Source organism: Perognathus longimembris, chromosome 20 (genome assembly GCF_023159225.1).
Source record: "Perognathus longimembris pacificus isolate PPM17 chromosome 20, ASM2315922v1, whole genome shotgun sequence".
Classification (NCBI taxonomy): domain Eukaryota; kingdom Metazoa; phylum Chordata; class Mammalia; order Rodentia; family Heteromyidae; genus Perognathus; species Perognathus longimembris.
Genome location: NC_063180.1, coordinates 32,019,588 through 32,042,900, shown reverse-complemented (window position 1 = coordinate 32,042,900; position 23,313 = coordinate 32,019,588). Strand labels below are relative to the sequence as shown.

Below are 23,313 nucleotides of genomic sequence, written 5' to 3'. Positions count from 1 at the left end.
GCAGCCGGCCCCGGGACACCTGGCCCCATGAGCCATCCTCTCTCCCTCCACCTGCTTTCCACAAGCCGAAGGACACACTCACTCAACCCAAGCCCCAGACCACCCTGCCATCCCGGCCACCACCCTCGGGCCTTTGTGACGTCAGGGCCCGGCTGGGCGTGGCCGTGCCTGAACCCTCCTAGACCGGCTTCCCCGGGCCAACCGCTCCCATGGCCAAAGGGATGAATGGGCCTTCCGAGCAAGAAGAGGCCAAAAGGCAGGCGCTGGGCAGCTGCTCCGCTCGAGCCAGGGCAGAGGCAAGGCCCACACTGGGGCCCGCCTGCCTCCGGTACTCCGGGGCGGGCAGCGGAGGGCTGGTGCCCCCTGCACAGGAGTGGCCCTTTGTGGGCTCCGGGTGGGAGTAGCCGCCCCTCCACTCGCTCCCCCAGCGGTGGAAACACAGGACCAGAACCAGCTCGGCACCTCAGGGAGGAAGCTCAGGACAACCCGAGGCCCAGGACAGTGAACTTGAGGAGGCCCCGCCTCTCTGGATCCAGAATGCACCCCCACACACACACAACAAACCCCAGCAACCCAGAGCCTCAGGCTCCTGGACTGGAAGGGCTCTTGAGTCTCTATCTCTGGAAACCCCTCCCCAGACCACCACAGCAAGCCCAGCACTCCACCCGGGGCCCTGCACCCCTTGACCTCAAGCCCCTTCTTCCTACAGGCAACTCCGAGAGTCGGGGCCTAGGGATGCTTGCTGCCGGAGAAACCGGGGCCTGGCTCCATGCCGGGCAGCTTCGAACCTGGGGAAAGTGACTCTGCCCACTCTCGCGCCCTCAGTTTCTCCAGGGGTTCACTCGAGACACCTCCTTTTGGGCTCCGCCTCTGGGGACTAGGGCAGCTGGACCCTTTCTGAGTACAGTCAACACCAGCCACAGATATAATAACAGGACAGTGGGGAAGGGGGTGGGGGGGTCATCGACCTCTGACCTCTGACCCTTCCCCACTCGGCACCACTCCTTGAGGGAATGGGGGGTTCCCTCCCTCTTTGGGGAGTTGGGTGGATTTTATGGAGGGAGAAGAGGGAAGAGTCCCGAAGGAAGCAAAGAGGTACACACAGATGGAACCCCAATCCTCTACACCCACTCCCAGGTGCCTTCCTGTGGTCCTTCATGGCCAACGAGGGCACCGGGCCACCTCCTGTCCCCTCCACCCCTCGTGCCTCCAGTGGGCAGAGAAGACGGGCCCAGCTCTTACCACCCCCTCCCTCCTCCAGCCTGCTCTCCGGAGCCTCAGCACGGCCAGCGGGAGCCTACGTGACTGTAACATCCCTGCCTGCCTCCCAGCCCACGGCGTCCCCCGGACACGCAGGGCTCCCGGAGCAGGGAACCAGCCCATGTCCCACAGTGGCTCCTAGAGACCCATCCTGAGCACATTCTCAGCAACCCCTGGCCATGTCGTCTTCCGGGAAACCCCCACATCCAGCTCCCAAGCCCCAAGATGAGCCACTAACTTCCCTCCATCCACACACAGCACCCCAGCAATAAACACCCTTCCAGGCCAGAGTTGATCCTCCCTGGGGGGCTGGACGCTGGGGCCTGCAGACATGAGAGGTCCACGGGGGAGGGGGGGCTCCTCATGTCCCTCCTGCCCTTCCCTCTCCCCTGCCTCTCAGCTGTCCATCTTGTCATGCCCAGCCAGGCAGAAGGTAGTAAGGGTTGAGTGCTACACTGAGCTACGGGTCAAGCTTGTCTCGGGGACATCTGGGGCTCTGCTGGTCCCCCCCCCCCAAACTGAAAGCTGCTCGAATGGAGCCGTCTCCACTAAGCCAGGAGGGCTGGGGCTTTCCAGGGAACGGCACTGCCATTCCTCGGGGCTTTGCAGCCCCATCACCCTGGCAGGAGAAGAGGGGAGGGCCCACTCCGAGAGATGGGCAGAGGGGTACTCAGCAGGCAAAGCACCACCCCAAATGCTCCCCTCCAACCCTCGCCAGTATGGTCCCTGCGCCCGGGGTTCCCAAGGGATGGAGACCTTGAAGGAAACAGACCAGAGCTGTCCTCTGCTCCTCCGCTCGCCCCTTCTCCAGTGTGGCAGGGTGGGAGATGGGGGGTTGGGGGGTCACCGGGCAGAGGACCGTATGGATGGGCAAGCAGTTTCCCCTGTCCCTGAGTGCCTGCTTTCTTCCCTTTCTATCCATCTGGCCCCCATCCCTGCTAAATAAATACATAACAAGGAAAGAACAGGCCACTACAGGTCTCGCGCTTGGCCGCGGGGACAACCATGCTAAAACACCAGCAGCCAGCCAGCCAGCCAGAGTTCCATTTCCCAAATACACGGATCATCCGAGAACACCCCCCCCACCTCACACACACACACACACACCTCTTCCTCAAACGCGAGCCCTCTCCTCTCCCTTCCACTCTCCCGACTAGAAACGATCCATCACAGTTATCAAAGCCCGAGCAGGAACAGGAGCTGGAGGCACCCACTGGCAGAAGGGGGGTGTCTCGGAAATACCGAAAATGGGGTTGGAGAGGGCGGTCGAGGAAGGGGAAGAGGGGAAAGGGAAGAGGTAGGCGTCCATGACGGCCTGGACACCCGGGCAGCCAGCTCCCAACTTGTTTACTGCCCAAAAGGAAATAGTTAAGCACATCTCCCCTGGCTCCCCCAAGCTGTGTCCCCCTTCACCTTCCCTCCTGGCTAAGGGTGGCTGGCCACCGCCTGTGTCATGGAAACCAGGGAGGCTCTTGCCTACTTTATCCCACTTGAGCGTGGCCAAACTGTTGCTATTGAGTGGGGGGCAAAGAACCGCAATTCGCACCCTTGGAAATGAGTCCGCAGCGGGTAGTGGGGTGGGAGCTGGGCCCCGCGTGCTGCCGGCCGGGTAGGGCCTCCCACCCCCCCCCAGGTGCACACACACACACACACATGCACACACATACATGCGCACACACACGCGCGCACACCACCACCACCACCATCCGATCACGCCTCGCCGCCGGGGGCCCGGTGTCACCTGGAATACACAGCCGGAGACCGAGCATCTCCCGAGCCAGAGCGAGCCTGGCGCGCGCCCTGCAAGCTGCGGGCAGCGGGCTGTGGCGAGCCAGGCGAGCCGGCGAGCGAGCAAGGGAGCCAGCGAGCGAACGAACGAGAGGGGAGGCGGGCTGGGGAGCCGACGGTCTGCCGGCCGCCTGACTTACATGGAAGTGATATTCCGGGAGATGTCGGTGATGTTGAGGCTGGCGTTCCCGTTGCTGCTCCCCGAGTCCTGCCCTTCCAGGAGGGGGAAGAGGCTCCCGTCGTCCGGCCGCCGGCAGTTGATCTCCGTCTTGCTGCAGATACAATTTGCAGGGCAAGCCAGGACCGAGCCCACATAGTCCAGCCAGACGCTTCCCAGCAAGAAAATCCGCCAGAAACTACACTTGGCTGGGCAAAGAGAGACATCCATCTCCGATCGTTGCTTCTAAAAAAGAGGAGGAGGAGGAGGAGGAGGAGGAGGAGGAGGAGGAGGAGGAGGAGGAGGAGGAGGAGGAGGAGGAGGAGGGTGGGGGGAGTGGGGAGCGCAGGGGGGGGGGAAGGAAACAAAGACGGCGAGGGAGGGGGAAGGGGAGGGGGGGTCTCTGCCTTTGAATCGCCGAGCGATCAGACGCGAGATCCTTGGGCGGTGGAAACCATCGCGGCCGCCGCTGGCTGCGGGGTGGGAGCCGCGGGCCGCGGGCGCCTAGTGGCGCGGTGTGCGGGGCATGGTGGCCGCCGGCCCGGCCCCGCGCGCGCGCTCGCTCCCTCGCTCCCTCGCTCGCTCGCGCCGGCTGGCTGGCTGGCTGGCTGGCTGGGTCCTGGGGCTCTCCGGGAAGGAGATTAAAAAAAAAAAAAAAAAAAAGCCACGGAGGCGCGCTCTGTCTGTCTCCGCCACGCAGACTTCGCAGGGTGGCCGCCGACAGTGGGAAGGCACGAAATAGAAAAAAAAAAAATCATAAAAGAGGAGAAGACGGGGAGAGGAAGAAAAAAAAAAGAGAGAGAGAGAGAGGGTGGGAGCGGGGGCTGGCGCTAAAGTCACCAAGTCCCACCTCCTGGGCAGAATTAAAAGGGACACACCTGCAAACACAGGCGCACGCGGGCGCGCGCACCCGCGGCGGCGGCGGCGGCGGCGGCGGAGGGCGCGGGCGGCGGGCGGGCGGGCGGCGGGCGGGATGCGGTCCGGCTGCTGCAGACGCCGCAGAAATGCACAAGTGCCCGCCCGGCCTCGCCGAGCCCGCGCGCGGGTCGTCGGCGCGTCGGCCGCGGCTCCCTCCTCCCCTCCCTCCTCCCCCGGCTCTCCACTCCACCCCCACCCCACCCCCCCACCCCCGAGCCCCGGGCTGGGAGCGGTACCGGAGCGGGATCTCCCCCCCCACCCACAACTCCCCGCCCTCCTCCTTCCCCACCCCACTCCCCTCTCCCCGCCCGCGCGCACGCCCCGCAGCCCTCCTGCCCGCACGCCCGGCCTGGCCCCGCACGCCTGGCCTCGGCCCCGGCTGCCCCGCCGCAGCCTCCGGGAAAAAAAAAAAAAAGACGGAGACGGAAGGGAAAAGTTGCAGTTGGGATTCGGGGGGTCGGGGCGGGGGCGGCCGGCGGGCCGCGGCCGCGGAAGGCGCTGCTCCTCCCCACTTTTTGGCCCTCGTGCTGCCCGGTTCGTGCTGCAATCTCGGGCCTCGGGAGGAAGTGGAATGCACACGGCCGCGGGGGGCCCCGCTCCGGAGCCTAACCGGGGGGGGGGGGGCCGGAGGGAGCCCAGGGGGCGCGGGGGTGGGAGGCCTGGGGACACGGACGGGGACCGGGAGCGCACCGCAGCCGGGGACGGGCGGACGCGCAGACCGAGCCCGCGTCCACGATCGAGAGCCCCGGGGAGGCCGGCGGGGCCGGGAGGGGACTGCGTGCGCCCCCGCCGCGCCTCCCGGGCCGTGGGTTTCGTGCTCGGCCGTGGACCCCGGGGAGTCGAGCAGGGGCGGCGCTGGGGGGCCGGGGCGGCCGGCGGGAGGACGGGCTGGGAGATGGAGATGTGGAGGGCACGCTTGGGCGAGCGCCACGCCAGCGCCGTCAGAGGCCGGCTTCTGGGGCGCAGCGCCCCGGGGCGCGGCGCGGGCGGGCGGGCGGCCGTTCTCCGGGTTTGGGGGGGTTGGGGGGGCGCAGGACACCCCCCTCCCACGCAAACACCCCCCTCCTGCTAGGGGCGCCAAGCAGGTGCAGCCTGCAACCGAGGCTTAGATCCTGTCGGGGAGGGAGGGCTCCCCGCTTTTGTAATACTAAATAATAATAGTAATACAACGTAAAGATGCCAAGTGAGAGCGAGCTGTTGGCTGAGCAGGCCTGAGCGTTGGCGGAGGAGGAGGAGGAGGAGGAAGGAAAGAAGGAAGGAAAGAAGGAAGGAAGGAAGGAAGGAAGGAAGGAAGGAAGGAAGGAAGGAAGGGTTAGGGGAGTCGGGGCAAGCAGACACTACTGCATTCACGCGCAGAAGAAAGCCGGGCTCTCCTCCCCTAGCTGAGAGGCAGGGCCCCGGGAAGGCAAACGCATTGAATTCAACGGCGGCGTCCAGGGTTTGAAAGGCTTCTCCCCGCCCCCTGTGGATTCCAATGCAGGTCATGCAAGATGGGGGGAGGGGGCACCCCGCCACTGCCTGCCCCCTGGGGCAGCCGCTGCCAGGCCCAGTGTCTTCCAGTAGCACTGTTGCTGAGCCTGAACTTGGACTAGAAAAGTAGAGAAAAGAACATGGCTATAAAAGGGCTGTCATCCCCCCCCCCCCCACCTCCAACTTCCATCACACACACACACCCTCCCCTGGGCCTTGGAGACTTTTACCCCCTGTTGCCAGTATGGCCTTGTCCCCAGAATGGCATTCTGCCCTCCCACCAGCAGGAGGGGACAGAGTGGAGACAGCCTTCCCCTCTCAAACGGGCTCCGGCTGGCCCCAGGCCAGGCCCTGCTGGCCTTGCCCACAGGGACTCGCCCTGCCACTTCAAGTGCCCTTCTGGGGATGGCTTTTGAGTATCTGCTGGAGAGCCAGGGAAACTGAGGGACAAAGCCTCTCTTGGGAGGTGACAGGTGGCAGCAAAGACACAGGGATCACCGGAAGGGACATTCCACAAGCAGGCAGAGCAGTGCGGAGTGGATTTAGCTCAGAGCCAGTGCTCCAAACAGATGCCAAAAAAAAAAAAAAAAGCATATCTAAAAGGTGCTTTCCAGCACCTCCTACAGAAAGGGAGAGACATCAGAGTCAGGATAGCATTTGAGGGGGTAGGGGAAGGGAGGGGACAGGAGAAGGGGAAAGGGAAGGGAAAAGAAGAGAAGGAGCGAGAGGGAGGGAGAGGGATAGGGAAGGAGAAAAAGAGAAGGCTTTAGAAACCCCTGTCAGATAGCTAAACTGCAGTAAAGCAAAGGGCCCTGTTGACATGTCTTTTGTCCTTGACAGCCAAGTGGAGTTAGGGTGTGGTGCTGGGCTCCCCTAAAGCCCTGGGTCTGTGCAGGAGATAAATGGCAGCTTAAAGAGAGGGACCCTGAGCTGGTGCTGGTGGCTCACGCCTATCATCCTCCCTGCTCAGGAGGCTGAGCATGGTTCGATGCCAGTCCAGGCAGGAAAATCTGTGATACACTTATGTCCAATCAACTACTTGGAAAATGCCGTACGTGGAGCTGTAGCTCAAGTGGTAAAATACTAGTTCAAGCTGTACCCGTACAAAAAGAAAAAAGAAATCAGTTAATAGACTAAGCAGCGACCGTAGGCAAACAAATCACTTAGGTCTTGTAGGCCTCAGCTTTCCTGTCTGTAAAGTGGACAGGTGTGGTCCCAAGCCCAGAAGGCTAGGTACAGAGGCAGCCTCTCCAGGCTCCCAGCATCCCTTGCAGCTTGGATCCTCCCCGAGTCTCCAGGGACCAGGGCTGAAGGGAGGTTTGAGCAGGAAGAGGGGTCAGGGTGGGGGTTCTCAGAAGTGTGCAGTTGGGATGAAGTATGCTAGGAAGCACAGAGACATGGTCAAAAAAAAAAAAAGAAGAAGAAGACCTTTGGAGTTTCACTACAAATGCAAGAAGGAAGGGAGACTGGCTTGGAAATGCTGTCCGAGCTAGTCTTAAACTCCTGGCAGGCCAGATTTGAGGGAGAAAGCAGCAGAAAAGCTGCTGGTTTGGGCATCTATCTGCAGTGACCTGGGGGGAGGTCATCAGGAGTCCAGAGCACCTAGGGTGCCTTGTGTTGTTGCTCAGTATGTCCTGACTTGACATGAAGAATGCCTGCCACATCCTACATCCCCTACAACCTACCAGTTCCTCCCAGTGTGCCCCCCCCCCAAGCACGCTGTCCCTGGGAAACAGTGACCCAGCTCAGCAGCCTGCCAATCACAGGCAAGCCCCTCCCACGCCACCCATGCCCTCAGCCTCCTGCCAATCAGAGGACAAGCCCCACCCCACCTCCTTTACTGCCAGCTGGAGCCAGGAGACTCAGCCAGTGGACACTCCACCAAACACACACACACACACACACACACACACACACACACACACACACACACCCTGCTGATCAAGAAGAGACTCGAATGGGCAAAGATTTTTTTTAACAAAAAGTAAAGCTTTAGAAAACCCTTTAGAGCTAAGCAGATCCCTTCTGATACCATGGGTTTGGGGAGGAGATGGGAATGATGGCTTCCTACCAGCTAGGCCAGACTGGGGCCTCCTCCCTGGCAGAGGGCGGTGGTCCAACTTCCCTCACACTTAGAGAACTGGGAAACACACCACAAACACACACACACACACACACACACACACACACACACACACCTCTTTCCAAGTGTGTGAGTTCCTGAGATTCCTATGTAACTTGGTTCACCAGGGAATCCCAAGGAGCCCCAATTCCTTGCCACCTAGGAGAGAAGGGTGGGAGTCACAATTCAGAGACAGACACAGGATGCTGAACAGGGAATATCAATGTCCAGGGCTTCTGTCCACCACAGACACCTGCCAGCTTGCTGGCCACCTGACTGTCTAACCCAGCCACATCTCCTTCTCTAGCAGACCCACACTTCTGGGTCAGGCAAGCCAAGACCATGTCTATGCCTGTGCTGTTGCCCTGGCTCTGGGAGCTGCACTGAGAACTTTCTAGCATGGGCAGAAATGGACCCACTGCCCTAAGTCGGGGCGAGGAAGGAAATGCCGCACCAGGTGGTGACAGGGGCAGCGGGAGGAATACTCGGAGAGACAGGGGGTAAGACTGCCCTCTGAAGCATTTGCCGTTCAAAGAGCTCTGTGGAATTGGCAGGCCTCGGCTTGAGGCAGGGAAAGAGAGCCATTCCCTGGCTGGCTCCAGCTCCAGCTTGGAGGGAAAGAGATCTGGTTGGAGGCTGAGGAGATGGAACGATGTTCCGAAGGCCAGGCGCCAAGGAGAGTTCAATCCTAGGTAGGAGGAAATTCCCCCACGAAGCATGGGGAGGTAGGGTTGGGTGGGCATGCACCACGAGGTAGGAAAACCCAGTTCAGGACCTTGATTCATGTCCCAGGACCTTGGACAAAACCATGTTTCGAGGGGTGAGGTCCCTGGGCCTTTTGTCTCTGTCTCTTAAAGACTCTTTGAAAGCCAGGTACCCAGTGGCCTATACCTGTCATCCTAGCTACTCAGGAGGCTGAGATCTGAGGACTGAGATTTGAAGCCAGCCCTGGGAAGGAATGTCAGTGAAACTCTCTTATCTCCAGTTAAACACCAAAAAGCTGGAAGTAGAGGTATGGCTCAAGTGGTAGAGGGCTAGCCTTGAAGTACTAAGAGACAGCACCCAAGCCCTGAGTTCAAGCCCCAGTACCCACAGGGGTGCGCCCACATGCACACGTATATGTACACACACACACACACACACACACACACACAGATTCTTCTCTTCTGCTTTGCTGTAGAGGCCCAGGGTCACACACGCCCCTCTCCCCTGCTGTTCTTATTCTGAAGGACGGACCCATAGCCTCCCTGGGCTGGAATGATCCCCCCAAAGTCCTCCTACGCCACCCACTCAGTGCAGGAATTCTCTCAGCATTGTCCCTGGGCCTACCCTGCCTATGCCGGCATGAACACCTCCAGTGACAAGAAGCTCATTTCCACCCTAGGCAGGTGTGTGTGTTCCTTGGCTGGCCCTCAGCTTGAACTCACAAAGCCAGCTCCCGCCCCCGGAGCTGGTGCTGCTCCCTGCAGCCCACCCCAGTGCCAGCCGTTCAGAAGCCATGCTGCCCCCCTCCCAAGGCTGGGCTCCTTGTGCCAGCCCCACAGGGGACATCGTGCCCTTCAGCCAAAGACCGCTCCACCAACATTTCTGTTGCCTGAATCCTCCCATGGGTCCTAGACAAAAGCAGGGTGCATCAAGTAGGCCATTTCCTCTGCACCCTTAGAACATCTGATGCTAGAGACTTCTTCACGACAAGACAGATCTCAAGCCAGGAGCCGTGGCTCGCACCTGTCATCATAGCTACTCAGGAGGCTGAGATCTGAGGATCAGGGTTCAAAGGTAGCCCGGGCAGGAAAGTCCCTGAGATTCTTATCTCCCTTGGATGACCAGAAAACCAGGAGTAAGTGGTGCTGTGGCTTAAAGTGGTAGAGCACTAGCCTTGAGTAAAGAGAACTCAGGGACAGTGCCCAGGCCTAGAGGTTCAAGCCCCACAACCAACAACAACAAAAAAAAGACAGATCTCAAGGGCTTTTGCAAAGCAGAAAGACAAGTAGCTTTGGGAATGGCAGCTCCAAGGGTAAGGCCTACCCAGCTGGGCCCCTGCCAACCTTTTCCCACTGAGCGGAGGGGGAGGGGGGCAGCTGGCGACGGTGGCTTTTGCCCTGCAGAATGCCGATGCTTTCTCCTGCCCCCCCCCCCCGCGGCCTCCCTCTTCCCCTACACTCATTGTCCCGTTCAGCCAGCCCTGCCCACACCTGCTGGATGCCAGGCTTGTGCCTCTGCCATCGCCACCTCCCACAGCTGCCCTTCTCTCCACCTGCTCCTCGCTGACAGCAGCCTGTGCCATACCTTCCCCCTGCCCTGCCCCCCCCAACCCCCCACCCCCAGAGCCCAGAGCCTAGAGCCGCAGGCTGACTTCAGAGCACCGGCTTTTTTTCAGACACAGTGCTGCACTAATCCACTCATTTAGCATCAGAAACATGTTGGCACTCCCCCCCCTCTACCCCCCCATACCTTGTGTTACTTCTCTTCCCTGGGCCTCCATCTCTTTCTCTATGGCATGGGGGCCAGTGATCGCAAGGATCGAACGAGGTAAGACACATAGAACAAATACCCCGTGGGCTTTCACCACCAGTCTCTGCTAAGCAGACAACGGACAGCAGGGCCTTTGCACACTCCGTCACCGTGTCACCTCCAACCCACACATCATCTCCGTCAACACCAGAGGAAAATGCAAAGAGGTAGCTTCCATCACGTCTTGCAGGCCCTCCTCTCCCCCTCCCGGAGCTAAAGCATGAATTTATCCCCAGTCCATCCCCCTAGGCCCAGCACCTGCTAGCTGGTGAGCCAGGTACACCACGCCATCATCCATCTTCCTCTCCTGACCCACATCTCACAGATCCTGCCTGGCTGGGCCGTGTAGGTCTGTTTCTTTCTAATTCTTCTTCCTTATGTGGGGGGGTGGGGGGGTGGTAAGAGGGGGAAGACTTGCTCCCAGGGGATTCAGTCTCCCTGTAAGGTGCTCACCAACTTCTCCAGAACAGAACTCGGTGTCCTGAAACAGCAGCCATGCCCGCACCGCGCCCCCCCCCCCCCCCCACCACACGCACACCAAGTTCCTTAGGCTTGGAGAGGGAGCAGCTAGATCTCTGCCAACATAGGTGGCATTCCTGCTCTGACAAGGCCTAGGGACAACGCACACACTTTCAAGTACGTAGGTCAGGCCAGTGGAAGAAAAGGAAAGAGGAGGAGGAGGAGGAAGAGGAGGAGGAGGGAGGGAGGGCTCAGTGTGGGAATGAAGGGCGCTGGGGGGGGGGGGGAGGGGGCCGGGGGAGGCATGCCTGCCTTGGGAGCTAAGAGACAGCTCCCGCCCACCGAGTTTCTGCTAGTCCTCCACCCCCTCCCCAGCCCACACCACCAGCTGCACTGCCTGGGAAGCGAGGGGCGAGGGAACACAGAGCCCGGCCCAGGGAACCAATGGTGCTGGCATCGTGGGAAGGGGCAGGCCTGCCCTGTGGGGAGAGGACACCTGACCTGGGTGCACGCCTAGCAGGCACGCTTGTGGGGGGCGGGGGGGTGCCGGGGCGGGGAGGCAGATGACCCTCTCAAGGCCAGGATACTTGGTGTCCCCCTGGGGTGCCCTTCTCCCTGTGCCAAGAACAGCCCTGAGCTCTCCAGGAAGGAGCCCGGAGGGAGCGGAACCCCGGCCTGTGTGTGGATGGTGTGTGGATGGCATTTCCCAGGGTGCCATGCCCCGTGACACTCTTGTGTCACCCGGTGAGGAGCACTGCCCTGGCCTGGCCCAGCCTTTGCCCGGGCAGCGCTGGTCTAAGGCCACCAGCCCCCCCCCCCCGCCCCCGGGACAGAGGTACCGCAATACCATTGCTCCACAGGGATTTAGGCTGCACCACAGCCTCTCATCCCTGTGACCCCAGAAATGGGGGGAGAGGGGGAACGACAATGAGCGTGACAACTGCCAACCACAAAGCCGTGGCCATTTCCTGTGTGTCACAGTCTTCCACACTCTGGTGCAGAGCTGCACTGAACCTTCTTCACAAACACCCTGTCCTATAGGCTCAGAGAGGCCCCATTCCTTGTCCAGGGTCACCCAGCTGGTGAGCTGTATGAGCAAGCATCCCCGACCCCCACGAGGTAGAACGACTTCCTGCCGTGGCCTCCCGAGGCAGGCATGGAGGGGAGGCTGCCTGGCCTCTCTTGGGGAGCCACCCCCAACTCCAGCAAAGATGCTTCTGGCTGTCACGGGAAGGAAGGAGACAGGAGGGGAAAGGAAGGGAGCTGCCGCCATGCTGGGCGAGCCCGCCTGCAGGCCAGCGGGTGCCACCTCTCGTCCCACGGACCCCCTTCCCTTCACATCAGGGGCCCGTGGGCCGGGATCGAGACTGAGCTTTGGCACAACCTCCGCATTCGATGTCCTACCCCAGCATCTGTAATAAACAAATCAATAATAAAGACAGGATGCACATTAGCCTTTGAACAGGTTCCAGAGAGAGTTTATTTTTGATCTTCGTGGAGGTGCACGCGCGCGTGTGACTGAGGCCTGGGGCCCCCCGCACAGGGAGCCCCGGCTGAGCACAGATCCGTGAGTCCCCAGGGCGCCTGCTGAGGGCCTTGCCAGGGAGCCCGCTGGTGCCTCGCACTGCCGTGCAGTGCAGGTGAGCGTGTGATAGGGAGAGCCGTGGGCTCCACGCCCGTGGGGACAGCCGTGGGGTGGAGAGGAAGGCAAGTGTCAAGACGGCGACGTGGAAGACACTCAATAAACACACAGGCGGGGGCCTGGCTTCCTTGTGCCGGGTGGAACCGGGAAACTGGGCCTTCGGTCTGTGAACTCTCTGCTACGCGGATGGCGCCACAGAACATTGTAAACATGAACGTGAACTTCCTGACTCCCACCCTTCTCTCCCCTCCCCCCACACCCCCATCGCCCACTGACCGGGGAAGCCAGGTCACTTTCCTGATGACTTCTGAACTCACTGGGACTTTCCAGGAGCAAAGGAGAAATCAGGAAGGCAGTTTAGTACTAGCCTCACCTCCTCCCACATGTACCAATAATAATAATAATAATAATATCAGGAATAATAGTACAGATCCCATAATTGTACAGTAAGGACATTTGAAAATGCCATGGACATCCTCAAGGACCTCACACTTTGCAATCAGAGCCTCCAGGATAGAAAGGATGAAAAGGAGGAAGAAGGGCTCACCACCACACTAACCCACTTTTGAGACCTTGTATTTCATTTGTGAAATGTATGGATTCATTGTAGGACACAATATGTCCTACAATATGTCTTTGCATATTTTTGTTGATGACGTGTGTCTGTGCACACGCATGCGCGCGTGCCCCTGAGATTTGAACTCAGGACCTCCTACTTGCTAGGCAATCACTCTACCACTGGAACTACTCACTTGGCTGTAGTTATTTTTCAGGTAGGATCTCTTATGGATGCCCCAGGCTGGCCTCAAACTGTGATCCTCTGACCACTTGCCCGCCTTTATAACTGGGATGACAGGTGTGAACTGCCTGTAATCCAACGAACCCCCCAGTTTGTTTTGCTGAGATGAGATCTTGGCAACTTTCTGCCTGGATTGGCCTCAAAAACCACAATCCTCCCAATCTCTGCCTCTTGAGTAGTTGGGATGACAGGCATGAGCCGCTGAACCCAGTTCCACACATGTCTTAATGTAAATAAATGTGTGTTAAAATCCCTCTGGGAGTAAAATGGAAACTGCAGGAAGATGCGTTGCACATTCATAATCCTGTGTCTTTGAACCCTGGGGCCCTGTCCCAACTCCCTGCCATGGAAACTTACCAATTCAAGCATAGATCCATTCCAAACTCCTCCTTCCCCATACCTGCCATTTTGTAAGTAGAAAAATTGGGCCCAAGAGGACCAAGTAATATCCCCCAGGCCACTTGGCTAGTTAGGTATCCCACCCATTTTTTTTTTTTAAAGCAAATAACAGATTCTGGCTCGAGTTCAGAACCTCATGTCCAAACACTGTTGGTCTCTCCCACAGACTTCTCCCCTCGAACCAAAGCTACCTTTATAGCATAACAGCATGCATGACAAATTATTATGACATCATCTCTCTAAGTATCTCTCTCTCCAAGGAACACAAAATTGTCCAACACAACCTCATCTAGACCTTACACGAGTTCTTCAGCGATCAGCAGAGAACAGCAATTTGGGCCTGTTTATTGAATTCCTATTTACCCTGTCTCTTCTCCAAAATGGATTTTCAGATACATAACATGACCTTTTATTGGACAGGTAAGGGAATGTGGGAACGGGGCTTTCTCGAGGTCACGTGATACACAGGGGCGGGGAGGTGGACTGGATGTCAGGACAGACTGTACTGTCTGAAGGAAGCCACGGTCTGTCCTCCTGGCCTCAGCTTCTCCTGTTACACAGCTGCCTTTACCACCTTGCCTCCGCCGTGAGAGAGTGGGGTCTGGGCTAAACCGGGAGAGGAGCCGGCTGATCTGGGGTTGAGCTAGGGTTGGGGTTGGATGGGCAAAAAATTTCTGCACGCCTTCTGCTGAGCTCAGGAGCACACTGCTCAAAAAGCTTCTAAAAATACCAAGCCCGTGTCTTGCAGGGGGGCTGATTCCTCTGACCTTTCCTAAGGATGGCCAATTTGCTGACTCCGTGCTGAGGAGCAGTGGGCAGAAAAGGCTTCCTGTTTCTCCCCGCCTCCCCCCCACCACCAGCTGACTTGTGGGCTGTGCTGGGGCATGATGGGAATATCCTCTCAGTCCCAGCATCCCTCACTTCAGAAGGAGCCAGTGACGCTGGCTCCTGCAGACCCAGAGCTTCTACCACGTGCAGCCCATGGACAAGGTCAGTGGTGTGGCAAAGTCAGACCGGCCCTGTGATACCAGGCATCTCATGGCTACCAGCTCAGCGGAGAGAGTGTGTGAGCCACATGGGTCCCCTCTCCATTCACTCATTCATTCATTCACTCACTCATTTCCATTCCTTCCTTCCTTTGTTTGCTGGGTACCTATTCTGTAAACAGAAGGTGCTGTGTTTACTCCCTCGGGGACAAAGGCCTTGGTGACTATATCTGCTCCCATCTAGGCCCCTCCGGGTCTTAAAGTGGAGGGCTCCTCGTTTTTCTCCATGCTAAGACATCCAAGCTAGAAGGGTCCTGGTTCCTTCATTCTGATTGGTCCTGCTGACTTTCTTAGAGTTAGCTTTGCTCCTGGCCAAAAAAAAAAAAAAAAAAAATGCCACTCCGTGAATGGGGAAGGACAAGAGACCTGGTTAGTCTCCGGAGGAAAGACCTTTCCCTCTCCCCTTCCTGGCTCCAGGTAGAAGATTCTAGGCTCCACCTGTCTGACAGCTTATGGTTTCTGGCCCAGGCAGATGGAGCTGAGGAAGGACAAGGATGGATGAGGCGTTGCTGGGCACACTGGCTCTTTCTCATATGGCTCTATGGCCCCTTGGGGCCTGAGCTGACACCCTCGGCCCCAGTCCATCATCCTCTGGTTTTAAGGAGCCTGGCTTCTGCAGACAGAGCTTGGAGTCTGGCTGGGGCAGGACAGCTGTCCAACAGAGGATGGAAATGAACAGTGACAGCTCCTGATGTATGCCCTTGTTATCCTGTAAGGGAGATGGGGAGGCGATCGGAAAGGCCAGCAGCCTCCTAGGCAGTCCGGCAAGGATCCCCACATCACCGGCAGAGCTCTCGGCCTCCTCAAAAGGCTGAAAACCCTCACCAGGGAGGGAGATGGGACAAAGGAGGGCACAGCCTAAATGCCCATGGAAGCCAGCCGCCCCTGGTCTTTCGCAGGTGAAGAAACAGATGTCTGGAGAGGTAGTGTGCTTGAGGTTACGTGTCAGGGAGGCAGGAGGAGCAAGGCCCCCATCTGTCTGTCTGTCTGACCTCAAAACCCCACCGCCAAAGCAGCCTGGGAGCAGTGGGATCTAATGGAAGGGGGGATGAGCGCGTCCTGTCAGGATGAGAGGCAGGTAGAAAGAGGGGGGAGGCCAGGAAGAAGAGAGGGGAGATGAAGGGGAGGGGATGGAGTCGGGGGGAGGGGAAGCAGGGAGGAAGAAAGATATAATCCAGGAAGGAGGAGGGTAAGAAGATGCAAGAAATGCCCGGGGTGCAAGACACACGGGACCCAGCCTTCTGCTCAGGGGCTCTGGATGGATGAATGAGAGCGAGCCGATTGCAGCCCTGTCGCTGGCCTGGGAGTGAAGGGGGGAGCCAGCAGCCAGCTGGAGAGAAAGGAAGGGGTGTTATGGTGTGGGGTACGCTGGGGGCAGGGGAGTTCTCCCAGTTAAAGATGACAGCCATAGAGGGAAGGGGGTGACATTGTCCAAGAAGACCCAGACTCTTTACCTGACTTATGTAACTGTTACCCCTCTGTACATCACCTTTATAATAACATTTTTTGAAAAAGTTAAAGACAGAGGGAGAGACAGCAGAGGCGGAAGTTATGGTAGACTCTATCGTTCCTCAGTAAGGTTTTCTGGCTGGGTTTTCTGGGGCTTTGCTGCTTTAAAACCTCCACCCCTGTATACTTCCCAGGGCTCAGCTTTTCCTCCCTGTGCAGCCTTCTCTGCCACGGGACCCACCCTGTGCCCCACACCTGGGGACCGCCAGCTTTATGTCTCCTCATCTCTCCCCTTCCCCTCCCCCCATCCTTCTGCTTTGCCCACAGACTCCAGCTGCCCCCTCCCGCAGTAGCTTTCAGCAGGACATTTAGCCTCCATGACAAACCCTCTCTACCTGTCCCAGGTTCTCCGGTCAACTTTGCATAGCCCTGATTCTCCTTCTGGAGACTCCGAGAGGACTCGGTCTATCTGCGTCTGCCTCTAGGCTCCCGGAAGCTAAGGCCCACTGCCTGGGTGTGGCGCTCAGCACGGAGCAGGTGCTCCCGCAGTGCCTATGCATCCGTGAATTAGCCCCACTAGGAAACGGAGCCAGAAAATACCCCTTCCTACTCTTTCCCTCCCCTCCTGCTTCCCATCCAAGTCTTTCTTTGGGTCCTCCGGACAAAAACTTGCGAACCAAGCAGGGTGATCTTTGCACAGAGTTTCTGGTCAGAGCAGGTGTGGTGGCGTTCACAGTTCATCCCAGGGTGAAGTGTTCAAGTCTGTGCTTCTGCAGACAGTCATTGTTTACGTGGGCCGGAAGGGACCATGGCACCGAGGGACCCCGGTCTCTGTGGTCGCAAAGCCAGCCTTGTGCTCCTGCAGGGCCTTTGGGTAGCTATGAAAGGAAGTCCAAATTTCCGGGAAACGAACCAGCGACCACAACCATTTCCTTGCCCGGGGGAGTGTCATCTGACATCAGTGTCAGGAATGCGCCAAGCCCAACGTCAACGCCATCCATTCCAGAAGAATGGGGTGTCTGCGAGAATGCAACCAGGTACCTAGAGACCACACTCGCACAGTTGTTCACAGGGGCTCAACCTGAGCCTTCTCCCTCTCCTCTCCTACCCTGCAGGGGCCAGCCCAGGGCCCCCGGCTCTCCACGTGGGATAAGCAGGAGGGAATTCCAGGTTACTTTCATGATTCACTGGAAATGAACAGTTTGCCTGATAAGAATCTCCCTTAGTAACCAACTCGGGGCGCCGTGGGCCCAGCCATCAGGCCTCGATATCTGCCTTAAAAGCTGCCTTGCAAGACTGGGGAAAGGAAGGGGGGGGCAAAGAAAGAGAGAGACAGGGCATGGATGCCAACTTGCCCTTCCACAGGTTAGCATTATAAGTTCCGCATCCAGCCAGGCGCCAGTGGCTCACGCCTGTCATCCTTAGCTACTCAGGAGGCTGAGATCTGAGGATCATAGTTCAAAGCTGGCCTGGGCAGGAAAGTCCATGTGAGACTCTTATCTCCAGTGAACCACCAGAAAACTGGCCTTGTGGTTCAAAGTGGCAGAGTGCTAACCTTGAGAAAAAGAGCTCAGGGACAGCAATCAGGCCTTGTGTTCAGGCCCCACAACTAACCCCCTCCCCCCCAAAAAAAGAATTCCACATCCCAGGAACCTTCTCTGTCCAGAGCAACGAGGGAAGGGTGCTACCCCTAATTTCAACCAACAGAGAGGCCAAGACACAACAGCCCCTGAAGAGCCTCATACTACAGTATGAGAGGTGAGAACAGTAGCTTCTAGAAATTGCCATTGGAAAAGAGACTTGCCACCAACTTGCAGGGAAGGATCCAGGCAGGCTGAGGCTCGGGGAGGTTATCTGATTTATCTAAGATCACACAGCTAGGATTCCGAAGGCTAACTCCTCGCTGGAACGGGGAAGGGAAGAAAGTGGCAAGAGGCTTCGATTCTGAGCTGTCACCCCTCTAGGAGCCATGAGGAAAAGAATGGCATCTTCACCCAGAGACCCAAGGGAATTCAGCTCAATTAGCAGTCTGGGGCTCAGCGAAGAGTCTGGGGCTCAGCACCACACAGGGCCAGCAGGCCGCTGATCCTTACAGCTGCTACAATGCATAGACTGCTAAGTGGCCCTGGGAAGTCCCCTGGGTGCAGAGGGATAGAGAAAAAGCGAGAGAGAGGTGGGGGGGGGGGCTTGCTCTAGGTCCCTAAGGCCCGGGAGGAAATGTGAGGCCTCCAGACTCAAACCTCCATCCCAGGCTTCCAAGCCTCCAGGGATCTGCTCAAGGATGATCTGGACACAAGTGCAAAGCTCCCCAGGTAGGATATGGAAAGCCAGTTCCTTCCATGGCTTCTCATACACGGCTTCTGAATCTCTCCTGGTCCTGCTAGTTCCCCTGGGTGTTTGTCATTTAAAAGAGAGCTCTGGCACTAAGCCACTAAGCGGGAACAATAAAGATTGTAGGTGTGGGGGGAGGGGGCGGGAGGAAGGAGGGAGGAGCAACAGGGGTGAAGGTTTCAACATCAGCTGTTATTAAATACATCCCTGGAACTAGCTGGGTGCTGGTGGCTCACGCCTATCATCCTAGCTACTCAGGAGGCTGAGATCTGAGGATCAAGGTCCAAAGCCAGCCTGGCCACCAACAAAGTCCATAAGAAGCTGAGAATCTCATCTCTAATTAACCAACACACACACACACACACACACACACACACAAGCACACACACACACACACACACGAATGTAACTTTCTAGACCTTCGATCGAGGGTCACCTGCATTATTCACCCTCCCTCACTCCAAGCTACCCAAGAACCTGATTGCCTGCCTTCTCCAAGTCCTCAATAAAATTGCATGCTCCATAATCTGAGCTTCAGCTGAAGAAAAATAGCCACCAAAGTCACCTCAGTAGCTGTTCATGTCCCTCTCTCTGCACTGACTACAGTGAGCCCAGGAGCGGCCCAGCAGAGCTCCCCTTCCATTTTCTGGCTGGCCAACTCCAAACCATCAGTCATTTCCCCCTGAGCTCTGCACTCCCGGGGAAGGGGGGTGGGGGTGGGGGGAGGGGGGAGCGAGGCCCAAATCCCAGAGCTCTAGGGGGCCAAGCTTCCGGGTCTTCTCTGAGAATGAGGAGGGCCTCGCTGTCGATGGGAGGAGATCTCTTGTACCTAGTACCCTGTGGACGTGCAATGGGTGCTCATCAAGGGGAGGAAAAGAAGCGCTTCCCCATTGACGTGGGCAGGTCAGAGCAAGGTGTCCGCTTCAAGGCCCAACCTTCCCAGTGGACCAGTCCTCAAAATTCCCAAGGCAGAGGGATGATCTGGGTTCTTAAAAGTCACCGGGGGGCAGCGGGGTGTGGGGTGAGTGGCAGGCCTATTTTCTTCGCAGCCAGCCAGAAATGCTGAGCTTGTCCATCCATTGGCTCGTGGTAGCAGACCTCCAGGCTACAGATCTGGCTACAAGATGACCTCCACGACCTAACCCCATCTCCTGAAGAGGGGAGTCATGGACATAGTGCACAGCCAAGTAATGTCCCTTCAGTGGGACATGGCAGTGCTTACGCTGAGTGCTGGGGGGGAGGAAGGTGAAACTACTGTGTTAAGCAAAGGCGGACAAAAATGCCCCTGACCCAGCTGTTCTGATCTCCCTGGGAGGAAAAGGTTAATCAGGCTCTCTTTTCAACCAGTTTCCCAACTCCTTGAGTGGGGATCAGCAGCTAGGGACCCGTAAGGCTTGGCGATGAGCCCCTGCAGGGTCCAGAGTTGACACTGTGTAGCATCCCACCCCACAGAGCTGCTTTGTGGCGGGGCAGAGCCCTTTCCTGTAAGCCAGGCCTGCAGTCTGCTACTCCCAGGCAGGCCCCAGCTGGGCCTTGGCTAGCATCTAGCACCACCTACTGGCCACAAGGGGAGAAGCAGGAGCCAAGCCGAGGCCGCCTCTTCCCTAGGGCTCCTCAAAGGCCTCGCCCAAGCTGCCTGAGGCCAGAGACACCACAACCTCATGACGAACGTCAAAGGTGACAAGAATGCCAGGAAAGAAACAAGAGGGCACAGAGATATTAAGTGAGTCCCATCTCAAGCCCCCTGTGTCCCATGAAATCTCAACTAAGAACCCTTCAGCCTTGAGGCCCTGGCTCCTGAACTTCTGCTTAGAAGACAGTTTCCAGGGTGGTTTCCTTCCTCGCCCAAGATCTCCAAAGAGAGTCCGGCCATCTGACCTGCTGCCCGCAGAGGAGCATGGGAAATTCCCAGTCAAAGCCCGGGTTTGGGATTAGACAGAACCACTGCTGGCTTTGAGCAAGCCACTTAACACCCGTGAGCCTGGGACTTCTCAAAAAAATAGAGATGCCACTGCCGTGCCCTCGGACTAAATACACAATTCAATCCCCATGGCATCTGCAAATGATATGCCCACTAAATGCTAGCTACAGAACGAAGAGGAGGGGGGAGGAGGGGGGAGGAAAGGGAAGAGGAGGAGGGAGAAGAGGAGGAGGGGAAGAGGAAGAGGGGGAGGAAAGACTTCTTCAGCCCCTTTGTCATGGAGGAGCGCCTTGCAGGGGTGCCTGTGTTTTCTCAGCCTCCCCAGCCAGCTCCCTGCCTCCCTTGGGCGAGGGAGGAAAGGTGGGGGTGGGCCCTGTTCTCACCCAGGGACGATTGCTCTTGGGGTGGGTGATGACGGAGCGCCTCGCCCACTGGGGAAAGCACTCAGTGAGTGAACGGAAAAAGCCAGTATCCCTCTCTGCTGTATTCATTATTCAGAACTTCCCACAGCCTGATGCCTGACTGGAGGTGTGCAGAACACCAGCCAACAAGCCCCAAGAAGGTCTTGCTTGCTTGAGCTGTGCCTGGCAAGGCCAGTGCACTGACGGGAAGGGCTGCCAGGGGCCACATCGATCCCGGAACTCTGGCTCTGCTAAGGTTTAGGCCTAGGTGATGGTGAAGGCCAGCAACTGAGGAAGAGTCGCGGCTTCGGAGAAGCTGGTTTACTGCCAAAACCCACCCAAGGAGCTGGGGCAGGCATAGGCTACCAAGCCCCACCACTGAGCAATAACTGGGACCCAGTAGATCTGGAGTGAGGTCCCGGGCCCTGCATTTCTGGTCAGTTCCCAGGTTCCACAGGAGTTGCTGTTGCTGCTCCGTTTAAATGCACTGCGGTGAAATCCGATTGGAATTCAAGCTATAGTTGCTCATTGACATCAACCAGGTGGCCAGAACTCGGCAGGTACGTGGGACTGGTGGGTACCATATTGTAGCGTGAGGCTGAAAAACATTTCCCTCATCAGGAATGTTCTTTGTAGGGGAGCTGCTCTGGATAGCCTGTCCAGAATGGTGAGCCTCTACAGGAGACCCCCTCTCCCCCCATTTTAGGAGACATAGCAGAAAAGGAAGCACCAAAGGCCGAGTGGAATGCAGGAGTTAGCCCAAGCCCATGAGGTGGGCCAGAGGAATGCAGATGTGAAAACTGAGCTCTGGAGCTCTTTCTTCCTGGGGTGTGTGAAATTTCAACCATGGTCCCAAAACAGCCAATCAATAGGATCCACAGGAAGGGAGAGAGCCAATCAGCACAGCCCCCGCTAACCCCATTAAAAAGCCCATCCCCCCCGGGTGCTGGTGGCTCATGCCTGTCATCCCAACAACTCAGGAGGCTGAGGTCTGAGGATAGGGGTTTGAAGTCAGCCAGAAAAAGAATGTCCGTGAGACATTTATCTCCAATTTAGCCACTCAAAAACCACAAGTGACACTGTGGCTCAAAAGTGGTACAGCACTAACCGTGAGCAAAAAAAGCTGAGGGATGGTGCCCAGGCTCTGAGTTCAAGCCCTACAACTGACCCTCCCTCCCCAAAAATAAGCCCATCCCCAACCCCATATCTGTCAGTAGCAACAGCCGCTAGGCTCCTTTGCCTGCCTGCCTATCTGCCACTTTTCTTTAACGGCATAGTAATAAATGCTTGTTGCTCCTATTCTCCTTCTTGTCTCGATAAACTCTCTTACCAACCTGTACCTCAGAATATATATATATATATATATATATATATATATATATATACACATATATATATATGAGAGGGTAGACTTCCCCCACCCCCGCCCCTGCCCCAGGCTAGGGCTTCCAAGGCCTAGGGTGCAGTGTGAAAACCCAGTGACAGCCTCACCTCCTAGTGACCGAGAGAGAAGTGTAAGGCGCCATGACCCCCCAGAGCGGAGTATTTCTTTAAAAGCCCGTCTGGAGGAGCCGGGGGAGGTTGTAGCTGGAATCCACAGGGAGGGATGAGCAGATAAAGCAGACCCTTCTTAGTGCTGGTTTTATTTTGTTCCACCCAGGATGGGTTCGCCCACAGGCCTTCGAGCTTGGTGTCACTCAAGATGTGAGCAAGTGGGTGCATTTGTTGTGTGGGGCAGGGGCAGCCAGGAAGGAGAGCAGTGTGTGTGCCAGGGAAGATGTCTGAATAATGTGTGTGTGCGACTCCTCCGAGGAAAAGCATACATCAGAGCGGTGAACAGATGGCCTAGCAAAAGGGGTTAAGTAGAGAGAGGGCTGCGGGGCGTCTTGTCACTGCCGTTCAAGCAGAGATGCGGGAAAGAACAGACTTTTGGTGGGTCCGAAATAGCAAGCGCTAAGGCAGGAGCCAAAGCCTCCTTCGCTGCCCCTCAGCCCTCCCCCAGACCCCGCACACAGCCTCCCGCTGCCAGTCCTCTCCCGCAGATGGAAGGGGAGTGAGGGCCATGTCCTGAGGCTCTGCCCTGTGGCTGTCATACAGGGAAACAACTTCATCACCCAACACAAAGGGATGGGATGGAGGGGGCCTGAGCTCCCATCCCCAAAGCCTGACTGGGCCCAGACTTCTGGTGGCTTGGCGCTTTCTTCCCAATATCCCCATCCTGACCATGTGTCCTTGCTTTCTCTTCACGTCCACTCGTGTCTCTTCTTTAAGGGTCACTGCCAGGCCCAAAAGGCCAGACCATGCTGATCTAGGGCACAGAATGACTTAGCTCTATGTACAGGGGCCTAGATTGAATGAAACAAGACTGAACGCGGGATCTGGTTCCCTCGGAGTCCTTCCTCTCCATCCTTCCTCTCCATTTCCAGTGGCTCTCTCCTACCTGTCATTTCCTCTTTCCTTCTCCTCCATACCCCTCCCTTGTTCTCAGCCCCCCTCTCTCTCTCTCTCTCTCTTCTTCACAGATTTTCCCAGGGAGGCAGAGTCCATACTCAAGTTCTGGGGGGTCTACAATGAGCTCCAGGAAGCCGCACCTCACCTGCCTCCAATGCTTTAGGCTTCTGAAGCACCAAGAGAACA

At 57.5% G+C, this 23,313-nt stretch overlaps 1 protein-coding gene across 4 annotated transcripts in view; it reads right to left on the bottom strand.

The window, feature by feature from the left end:
* Ntrk3 (neurotrophic receptor tyrosine kinase 3) overlaps positions 1-3,557 on the bottom strand; it is a 235,323-nt gene extending 231,766 nt beyond the window's left edge. For 2 of the 4 annotated variants that reach the window (XM_048329451.1, XM_048329452.1), the window contains exon 1: positions 3,189-3,557. In XM_048329451.1, the coding sequence (XP_048185408.1) occupies positions 3,189-3,436 (248 nt within the window). In that variant the 5' untranslated portion in view covers positions 3,437-3,557. The remainder of the gene's footprint in view (positions 1-3,188) is intronic. The other 2 variants (XM_048329453.1, XM_048329454.1) reach the window with 2 other exon arrangements.
* Between the last annotated feature and the right edge of the window lie 19,756 nt (positions 3,558-23,313).